The 12,017-nt window shown below is 38.1% G+C and overlaps 1 protein-coding gene across 1 annotated transcript in view; it reads left to right on the forward strand.

Moving 5' to 3' along the window:
- LOC122802353 (E3 ubiquitin-protein ligase SH3RF3-like) overlaps positions 1–12,017 on the forward strand; it is a 2,381,113-nt gene that overhangs the window by 2,079,577 nt on the left and 289,519 nt on the right. The window contains exon 8 of the mRNA XM_044071989.1: positions 5,210–5,380. Within this exon, the coding sequence (XP_043927924.1) occupies positions 5,210–5,380 (171 nt within the window). The remainder of the gene's footprint in view (positions 1–5,209; positions 5,381–12,017) is intronic.

Consider the following 12,017-nt stretch of genomic DNA (forward strand, 5'->3'; position numbering starts at 1 on the left):
GTGAGGCATACTGATGTCCCACTCACTAGGCTGAATAAGGAGAAAGTAACAGTCAGCTGCCTGTCAGGCACCGGGATCCACCACATAACGCATGAACTCAGGTCCCTCAACAACAAGTACAAATATGACTCTGTCATTGTACATGTGAGTGTGAATGACCTGAGACGTACCTCCCTGGACCACATGAAAAGAGACATGGAAGAGCTCTTGGATTATGTAGGCCAGGCGGGTATGACCCTTGCCCTGAGCAGTATCCTACCATCACCCAGAATGACACCACAGTACAAGAAGAAAATTATTGATTTCTACAATTGGCTAAGATTCTGGTGTCATTCTAAGGGGATCCAGTATCTGTCTGCCTGGGATGACATGATTGACAAACCTCCATGCTTTGCCAGAGATGGCCTGCATCTGTCACCCCTCAGCTTCCAAATACTGGCCAAGGCTCTTGCCACTCCTATAGTGCCTTTTTTAGGTGGTGTTCCAAAGATCAAATTACCACCATAACAGCTACAAACAAATGCAATCTGAGGGTCATGCTGCTCACAGCTAGAAGTCTAAATCTCAAAATGCACTTGGTCGAAGTACTCCTTAAAATGGAGAACATCGACATTTGTGCCATAACAGAGACCTGGTTCAAAGCAGCAGAAAGCATCCCTGCCCTACCAGGCTATAACTCATTCCAAACTATTCGGCCCCAGAACTGGGACCAAAGCACCAAAGGCAGTGTTTTTTCCATATTCATAAAGGATGAACACACCTCCAGACTAGTAGCCCAGCATAATGCATCTGATATACTTCAGGTGCAGCTAACATTGAGTAAGACAGTGATTCAGGCCATAGCCTGCTATAGGTCCCCAACCATGTCCCAAGACTCACACTCCATGTTCCTAAGCACCCTGGAGAATATTAGGGTCCAGCCTAACACTCTCATACTGGATGACTTCAACTACCCTTACCCCCTCCATTAACTGGGAAAACTACTTATGTACCAATACACTTGCCCAACGTTTCCTGGAATTCATTAGTTCCAGTGCCCTGGACCAGCTTGCTCTTACCCATCCTGGACCTGGTCATTACTAACATAGGCGACCGTTGCACTACAAAAATAGTCAACTACTCCCTGGCTAGATCCGGCCACAAACTAATCACCTTGGAAATCCACATCCATCCCACCCTACACCCCCACAAAGGTAACCACCATGAAAAACTTCTACAAAGCTAACTTTGGGCTACTAAAAACAGAGGTGGCTAACTTCACAGCACCCATGCAAATGGAGATCAGTTGCATGACCACTGAATCATACACCAATGCACTGTACAAACACACGCACAAATGCATGGATCTCGCCATACCCAACAGAACCAAAGAAAAAAGGAAGCCAATCTGGTGGTCATAAACAAACTCTACAACAGAAGGAGGAAACTGATGCAGAATAAGGTGAAGTCCCAAGACTGGAAAAACTCCCTTATCAGCCTCAACAAAAAGTTGAGATCCCTCATCAAATCCTTTAAAGCTAGCTATGAAAACAGAATTGCAGCAGATAGTAAAGACAACCACAAGGCCTTCTATAGTTATGTAAAGAATCTCCACGGCAATACCCAGATTTGCTCTGAGCTACTGCACAATGGTACCTCCTATACCGAGCCAACATATATTGCCAATATACTGGCTGACAGATTCAGTGCCAGCTTTACCCCCCCCCCCAAGGGACCAGTCACAATACCAGTACATTGCCAGTCACCCAGTAGTACTGCTGCACAAGTTAAAACAGCACTGCTCAAGGCCAAGAATATAGCTTCTATGGGACCTGACAATATCCTTGGCTGTGTTCTACACAAACTGCAAAGTGAACTGACAACTCACCTGTGTGCCCTGTTCAATCACAGCCTTACCTCAGGCTTTGTCCCTACCAAATGGCACACTGCTACAGTCATTCCTCTCCACAAAAGAGGGGCAACTACAGACCCTAGGAACTATTGCCCCATTAACCTGATGAGTCTGATATGCAAAGCTACTGAATGCATCATCATGGACCTAATAAACAAGGATATAGGAATCTCCAAACACTGGATCCCACACAGTTAGGTTTTGTGAGGGGTAGATCATGCCTGCTCAACTTGGTAAACTTCTTTGAGTCAGTCACCAAAGCTGTGGATGAAGGCAAGGTGGTTCAGTGGTTCATACAGATGACCTTGATCTGGACAAGGCCTTTGATACCATTCCCCACTCAGGAATCATAGAAAAACTCACTAAGCTAGGCATCAACCCCTATATCACTAGATGGGTTGCAAACTGGCTCACAGGTAGAACCCACAGTGTGATAGTAGCTGACTCCAAGTCAGACTGCTGACCAGTAACGACTGGAGTCCCACAGGGTTCAGTCTTAGGTCCTTTCCTGATTGGTATCTAATTCTGTGAAGTCCAGGCCAACACGGAGGGACTCTGGCTGACAAAGTTCACAGGCAATTGCAAGTTGGGAGCTATTATTAACTTCCGGAGTGTTTTTGACATCCTACAGAAAGGCCTCACTGAGACCAACGTCTGGTGCCAGAACCATGGCCTTAAGCTAAATGCCAAAAAATGTGTCGTCATCCCCTTTGGGAAAAACCCAGTTACTATGAATTACCACATCGATGGTAGTCCACTGAACACAGAAGGCATTATAAGCGATCTGGAAACATAGGTTGACAGCAACCTCTCTTTTGACCACCGCATTGCCACTGTGGTCAGAAAGTCCTTCTATGTGGCACATCTCATTCCTAAGGGTTTTGCATCCAGGAAGAAAGAGGTCATTGTCTCCCTCTATTCTTCCCTCATTAGGCCAATCATTGAGTACAATGCCCCATTTGACATGTACCTCACTAAACACCTGCATCAACTGGAGAGCCCGCAAAAGTACTTCACAAAGAGGATCCTAGGCCTTAAACATTTGTCCTATATGGACACACCAAAAAAACTCCAACTAATGTCTGTCTCATATCACCTACTTTGAGGCGATCTTTGCTTGACTTACAAAGCCATGTCTGACCCAGCTCTGTCAGAAATGCTACATCTAACGAAATCCCAATTCATCCTCACCACATGATCCAGAGACCTCAACCTCATTACCACAATCAACAGAACAAGCTGGAGGGACAGGTTCATAACCCAGAGATTGCCCATGCTATGGAATACATGTCAAGCCGAGCACCTCACTGGGAGTGGATGGGAAATAGAAAATTCACCCCAGGGGATCACTCCAGTGGCTTTACTCGACAGAGGCACTGGGAACTAAGATCAGGTGGCACAATGCCAGGATAGTCCTGTGGGCTAGGCTTGTAAAGGCCCCAAGGCCATTAGCCTAGTACACCCTATGAATCTATGAACCTACTTTGCTTCAAATTTCCTGAGCCCATGTTGTCAAATACAGCAGCGTCGGAACTTTTGCTTTGGATCTGAGCTTCTTCTGATCCATGGAAAAGAAAAGAAGTCTTTTAATAACAATTGAATAGATGATAATTGGGCACACTTTTGCAGATGGTAATTAGATTTAATTTTTTCAGGCATTTTTTAAGTTGTGGAGAGTTGCTTTTCGTGTATTTTTGTTCTATCTGTTCCCATTTTTGGTTTTCAGTTTCCATTTTGTAGTAGTCCTAGTTAAATGCTGTTAAGAACTGATTTTTGGTGCAGTACCATCATCAGTTGTCTGTAAGGTCCCCTCTACAAAGTTGGTTTCCATTACTTCAGTTTTCTGTTATCTTTGAAATGTGCTATAGGCTTCTGGTGGATACATTTTGGGTTTTCCAACTGGGTTCTGTATTTGTACAGTTCACTTCCTAAAAACATACCCATTCTTTCAACCAGTAGTCAACTGTTTATCTAGAACTTTCATCAGGAGAAACAGTAAAAATTATGCAGAGGTGAAGCCAATAGCAATAAAATTTCAGTTAACATTTTTTCTGTTACCCTGTAAAATAAGAACTAGCACTTAACTTGAGATATAAAAAAAACATGAGACAGAGATCTTGGTATCTTCTCCATCAAGCTTTATTTTTCCATTTTGCTTTGCTGAATAAAACGTTTGATTAAGTGTGATAGGATTTCATCCATCTGAAAGGTCAAATGCTCAGAATGTCAAATAGGTTAGCTTCAGGCCCATAATACTGAAATTACAAAATTTCGAAAAATGCTTGTAGCTGCATGTGCAAGATTGTGGTACAGTGGGGAGTAGGATTTCACCCTTTCTCCACTGTAGTGCAATCTCAGAGTTGGTATACATAATTAGTAGGGGGTGTGACATGTTTAAATGTGTTTATTCTGTTTCCATGGTTTTTGGTCATGACTTTTTGGGACTAATGTTTTATTTTATTGTAAGAATATTTAAGTATTTGACCTTTTAATACACATCTATATATATATATATATATATATATATATATATACACACACATATATATATATATATATATATATATATATATATATGTGTATATATATATATATATATATATATATATATATATATATATATATATATCCAAGAAAATGCTAGACAGGAAACAGCTAGGATAAGTACTATATATATATATATATATATATATATATATATATATATATATATACACACACACACACACACACACACACATATATATATATATATATATATATATATATATATATATATATATATATATAAATATATATATATACATATATTTATTTATTTATTTATTTATATGGCTGTCAGCACTGTAGTCGAAGTGTACTTTGAGTAGATGTTATTTGAATCCAAATGATCAAATATGCACATCAAATGGAGAATGTAATCCACTGACAATGTTCACGCTTTGCCAAGCATTACAAATATGAGTAAAACAAATATAATTAAATATTATGCTAAAATGAAAGCAAGCAAGAGCACTTTTGTGCAGATTAGAATGACCCTGTTTACCATTTTGCTTGGCTGAATGGAACTTTTCACTGAATGTGATGGTATTTCATTGTATTTCACAGTATTTTTTTCAATAATATTATAGAACAGTGTGCTAATTGGTTATTATGATCTTAAAGTGTTTGCTAACATAGTTATTGTTGACAAACACTTTGATTTTATTGCTAGCTTAGGCATGCTTTTTTTCTTATACAAAGTTTCGTACCTTTTTATTACATTTGCTGTATTGCTGTCCTGTGCTGTCCCATTGGATTCTCATGTTCTAATTTCAGATATCTAGCATTGTATGCCTACAAGCCACAGAAAAATGATGAGCTAGAACTGCGGAAAGGAGAAATGTACCGAGTTACAGAAAAGTGCCAGGATGGATGGTTCAAGGGAACATCACTCAAAAGTGGGGTTTCTGGAGTCTTTCCAGGCAACTATGTGACTCCTGTGTCAAGGTATGTTATATCCTTGGTGGAGTAAGTTATCATATTGTTATCCATAAAATAGTACTTACTGACTGATTGAATGATTGATTGATTGATTCTTTGCCTGGCTGACTGAGTTGTATTTTGGCGATCATATCCCACATGACAGAGTCCATATTTACAGGGGACATGGGAAAATAACAAAGACGTATGCAAGCAAATGAAAAAATGCACAATATTAACACAATGATAAAAACAAAATTTGTTGTATATAGAAAAATATAGAAATTAAATGAACATACCTGACATCAAAAACTGAGATGACCTACCTAAAGAAATTACATCACCCATCAAACATCTTGAAGTGTGGCTAGAACAAACCCTAAACTTTCCACCTTCAAATTGAGAAGACTTCCTTTCCTCAAAAGATAGGGCTGCCTTATGCAAAGGAGTACAACCTGCCTAACTAGAATATGATCTTCCAAGAGCAATTCTACCTCTTTTCAGACTCTATCCAGCAAAATCTGGCACTCCATAACTTAACCATCTCCTCTGGACAAGAACATTACTGCCATACAGCCAAAATCAAAAGCCAGTTACCAAGTCAGGAAACTGTCACTACATTCTTTGCTAATCACATTCCTGTTACTCCTTCCTACAGCTTCAAGCAAAATTCTAGTTGGTTCTTGAAGTATATACTCCAGAATGAAACTTTATTGTACTGACTGCAGTTTCTCCCTCCTATCGCCCAGCTGGAGCAAGAGTTCCCAATCAATCTGAAAGATATGCTCACGACATCAAATGCAGACCTCAGTTCAAAGCCTGCCTGGTTTAATAAGCTCAATGCAAATTCCTCCTCTCAAGCCACATCACTTAACTGCTCCTACCATCCCATCACTTCACATCATATACCTTTACTACTCATGACATGGTCACCACCCTTTTAATATGGATATTGACTTTGTTTACTCTTATGTAGACTCCCATTTATACATTTCATTGTTTTGTCAACATGCTACTTTATTTTATTGTTTTGTAAAGTTATAGTGTATTTCCTTCTCTACTATGTCTTTGTGCTTTATAATATGACTCATTGCACTTGTGTAAACTGCTTTTGTTGTCTCATTGCAACCTAAGTTAGGCATGAAATTAGTCAGGGGTGATCAGTGCCCTACCCAATTTAACAAGCAAACAAATAAATGCAATAAAAAACAGATATACTTTATAGGATATGCAAACACAGATGACAGTAAAAGTCATTGCATGAAGTACATGAGATATAATGTAGAAATTACAGTATACGTGTCTTAAATTGAAACATGACACAGTCATGGAATAAAGTGACAATAAATCGATAGTACTGTAAAACAGTAGTGGAATAAAGTGACAATAAATCAATAGCACTATAACACACTCATGGAATAAAGTGACAATAAATTGATATCACTGTAACAGTCATGGAATAACAGTCATGGAATAAAGTGACAATAAATCGTTAGCACTGTAACATAGTCATGAAATAAAGTGACAATCGATAACACTGTAACATAGTCATGAAATAAAGTGACAATAAATCAATACCACGGTAACACAGTCATGGAATAAAGTGACAATAAATTGACAGCACTGTAACACAGTCATGGAATAAAGTGACAATAAATAGCACTGTAATACAGTCATGGAATAAAGTGACAATAAATCGATAGCACTGTAACACAGACATGGAATAAAGTGACAATAAATCAATAGCACTATAACACAGTCATGGAATAAAGTGACAATATACCGACAGCACTGTAACACAGTCATGGAATAAAGTGACAATAAATTGAAAGCACGGTAACACAGCCATAGAATAAAATGACAAATCGATACTAGTGTAACACAGTCATGGAATACAATTACAATAAATTGATAGCACTATAACACAGTCATGGAATAAAGTGACACTATATCAACAGCACTCTAACACAGTCATAGAATAAAGTGACAATATATTGACAGCATGCTAACAGTCATGGAATAAAGTAACAATAAATTGATAGCACTGTAACACAGTCATGGAATAAATTCACAATAAATCAATACCATTAGAACACAGTCATGGAATAAAGTGACAATAAATCAACAGCAAATCAATAGCACTGTAACACAGTCATGGAATAAAGTGACAATTGATAGCACTGTAACAGTCATGGAATAAAGTGACAGTAAATTGATAGCACTGTAACACAGTCATGGAATAAATTGACAAATTGATAGCATTATAACACAGTCATGGAATAAAGTGGCAATAAATGAACAGCAAATCAATAACACTCTAACACAGTCATGGAATAAAGTGACAATAAATCAATACCACTGTAACCCAGTCATGGAATAAAGTGATAATAAATCAATAGGACTGTAACACAGTCATGGAATAAAGTGACAATAAAACAATACCACTGTAACACAGTCATGGAATAAAGTGATAATAAATCAATAGCATCGTAAGACAGTCATGGAATAAAGTGACAATAAATCAATGCCACTGTAACACAGTCATGGAATAAAGTGATAATAAATTAATAGGACTGTAAGACAGTCATAGAATAAAGTGACAATAAATTGATAGCACAGTAACAGTCACACTGTAACACGGGCATGGAATAAATTGACAAAAAATTGATAGCATTATAACACAGTCATGGAATAAAATGACAATAAATCAATACCACTGTAAGACAGTCATGGAATAAAGTGACAATAAATCAACAGCATTGTAACACAGTCATGGAATAAAGTGACAGTTAATTGATAGCACTGTAACAGTCATGGAATAAAGTGACAGTAAATCAATAGCACTGTAACACAGCCATGGAATAAAGTGACAATAAATCAATAGCACTGTAACACAGTCATGGAATAAAGTGACAATAAATCAATACCACTGTAAGACAGTCATGGAATAAAGTGACAATAAATCAACAGCATTGTAACACAGTCATGGAATAAAGTGACAGTTAATTGATAGCACTGTAACAGTCATGGAATAAAGTGACAGTAAATCAATAGCACTGTAACACAGCCATGGAATAAAGTGACAATAAATCAATAGCATTGTAAGACAGTCATGGAATAAAGTAACAATAAATCAATACCACTGTAAGACAGCCATGGACTAAAGTGACAATAAATCAATAGCACTGTAACACAGTTGTGGAATAAAGTGACAAAAAAATTGATAGTACTTTTACAGAGTAACACAGTCATGGAATAAAGTGACAATAAATCAATAGCATTGTAAGACAGTCATGGAATAAAGTGACAATAAATCAATACCACTGTACGACAGCCATGGAATAAAGTGACAATAAATCAATAGCACTGTAACACAGTTGTAGAATAAAGTGACAAAAAATTGATAGTAACACAGTCATGGAATAAAGTGACAATACATTGATAGCACAGCAACAGTCTTGGAATAAAGTGACAATAAACTGACAGCACTGTAACACAGTCATGGAATGAGAAGTGAGATGGAGAAGGAGATGGAAATAGTAGTTGATAGGGAGAAGAAGCTTGAGCTGTCACGTAAGGACAGAGAAGAATGAGGGCAAAGATGCCAACTAGTCGAAACTGCTGTTGTTGAATCATTGAACTGGTATGCATGTTTTATTGAGAGTGTAATGCCAGATGTAGAAATGTAGGTTGTGTGAGGTTTATTTACATGCACGTCTGTGGAGTTTCTTGTTTACTGATGCCAAAACATGGAAGTAGAGTGTTTGCCAGTATTTCTGGATGAGTTTTAAAGTAAGGACTAATTATGACAACAGATGCAGTATTGTGAGCATGTGCCTATATGATGTATTTGTGTCTGTCTGTCTCCCTGAGTTCTTTTGTAATGGTACTGATAGGGGAAGTTTTTTGTAAGGTAATGTATAAGTTGTGAGTTAGAGAAAGGGAGCAAGTTAGGGTTAGCATACAGGAGTGAAATGGTACAAGGGTACAGGGACAGTTTATTTATTTACATGTGCTTACTGGGGTATTGCACCAACACTTACCAATTTCTGTCTCGGCCCATTTGAAATACAAAACATTTCACAAACAAAAAATGCAGATATGTAAGCAATAGAGTAGTTCAGACTAATTACATAGAAAAAATATATACATTCTAGTAAACAAGTACAGTGCAAAGTACAATCGAGCAGAATGTAATGTACAATATATACATTAGTTTCTAAAGTGAGTCAATCTTCAGTAAATCTTGAGAGAGAAGAAGTGACTTGGTAAGGGGATAGATTAGGGAATATGTACTGTGTTGAGGCATGAGGGTAATACATGTTTAGGGAAATTACAGATAGTAAATGAAGTACAATGATCTGGTGACCGGGACAAGAAGTGCATTCAAGTGAACAATTCTTCCTTCTCACAAATCCATGCAACCTCAGGCATTTACTTTGTGGAACACACTATCAGACTTGTATTTAGTGACATTATATGGACATACACTGGACAGAATAATGATCATATGTTGTTAGCAATAGTGACAACAATTGATTTTTAAACAACATAATAGTATCACAAAATGTGATGAAATATATGTTCAGACAATCCTCTGTAAAAGTACTATTTCATTGGATTTGAACCATGCATCAGATATATTTCATACATAAGCTCATTGCATCTGGCTTGGATGCAGATGTGTGCTCTAAGTTGCATTCGAATATGGAATAAGTGTTGAGTCCCTCAATGCTGATGGGTAGAGCTTTTCAAAAAGTAAGTGCACAACAGGAGAATGCATGTGCAGTGCTGTGGAGTTTGGTTCTAGAGGTAATGAGAGTTACCATGTCTTGTGAGTAGTGCCTCAGGTTGTATGAGGAGTTTTTTATGAAGTCTAGCTGCAAGGGGAGTAAATGTGTGGAGCTAGAGTAGTTTGTAGAGCTGGGATCCTAAAAGTAGGTTAGATCATTGTTTTATGGATAGCCATTTGACTTTTTCTAGGGTGACACAGTGATGCTAACAGAGAGTTTGTAATGAATCAGCAGATGCTGTTACAGATTGTCTGGAGCGTTGCAATGTTTTGTTTTGTTTTGTTTTTTGGGGGGGGGTTGGCCCAGATGAGGAAGGAGTTTATTTTAGCTTTCACTTTGTCTTTGTGGAAATGGAAGTTTAATGACCTAGGTATTTAAAGGTAGATTTTTTTTTCTTTATGGAATCACTGTGCAAGTGAAAGAGTTAGTGAATTTTCTGTGGAGTTCCAATAAAAGCATAGTCTTGGTCTTCTTGGGGTTTGGAAGTACTTTACGGTTTATGTGCCATTGGTAGTGCTCATGTAAGCCTGACTGGAGTTGACACTGAATGTTGGTGTTAGAGTGACCTAATCAGTAAGTGGCCATGTCATCAGCATAGAGAATAGGGGAGGGATGGGAGAGGTCTAAAGGAAGTTTGTTAATGAATATGGAGAAGAGCATGGGACAAGAATGGAGCCTTGTGGTAATTCTTTGGCAATCGGTGCAGATTCTGATTGGAAGATCCTATTGTAACTCTGAAGTGTCTGTCAGTGAGGAAGGTTTTAAACCAGGGACCAGTGTCTGGACTCACACCAATTCCAGTTAGTTTGTTTTGAAGAAGATATTCAATGAGGTCAATTGCATTTGTCAGGTCTAGAAATAGGGCACCTGTGAGGAGACCATTATCAGAGTTTAGCAGGATGGCATCACTTACAGACAGAAGTGCTGTTGTAGTCCTTCACCCAGGCCAGAATCCAGAATGTTTGGATGAGAGCATGTTTGGTTTGGATACAGAGGGAGAGTTGGGTATAAACTATTATTTCATGATTTTTGCTCAGAATTGGGAGGATGGATATTGGATGGAAGTGAGACGTATCTTTTGGGTTTGTTTGCTTTGGGAGAGGTTTAGTTAGAGCAGTAATCTGTGGCATAATGTTTTGTGTAAAACATAGATTATATATGTGTATGAGAGGAAGACATGACTGATGCTCTCTGCAGTGATAAATGATCCAGGATTTGATGTTGTCAGATCCAGAAGGGGTGTTAGTGAAAATAGTTTCAAGCCAAATAGATATTTCTTTGGGATGTATGCATCGGAAGTGGAAGAAGGGGATGAATTGTGGTTAGGTGGGCATTGCATGATCTGTGGGAGGTGTGGAGTTTATTGATGGGAGATTGCTAAATTCTTAAAGGAACTCTTCTCGATAAAGTTTTGCTGTACCACATTGAATGGTGTTTGGAGACAGGGTATGATGAGGAGGTTTGATCAGTTGATATGGAAATATATTTAAACCATATTTTCCTTGGTTACTCACCTGATTAAATAGCCTGAGCTGCCTATTCCACTCCCACAAGACTCAGAGCTCTTATTTTTATATAAGGCTCAGTACTGGTACAGTGACATGTGCATGTCTTGTCTAACAACATTAATTCTGTGGAAATGTCATCTTTTCCCGGTGAATCTCTGAGCTATGACATTCATAGATATTAGTGCATATACTGTCCTGCCTGCACTACAGCCATGGCAAGGGATAATTCATGCAGGTTTCAGCTGACTTTGTCATGACTGTATGGTTGGATGCATTAGCATACTGTGGTAATGAAGGCATCAGGTGATGCTGTAGTTCCTATTCAAGGAGATCATCTGTGTTGTTATGAATGAGATACAACAG

Source organism: Protopterus annectens, chromosome 5.part0, assembly GCF_019279795.1.
Source record: "Protopterus annectens isolate FY-2018-M chromosome 5.part0, PAN1.0, whole genome shotgun sequence".
In the NCBI taxonomy this organism is placed as follows: domain Eukaryota; kingdom Metazoa; phylum Chordata; order Ceratodontiformes; family Protopteridae; genus Protopterus; species Protopterus annectens.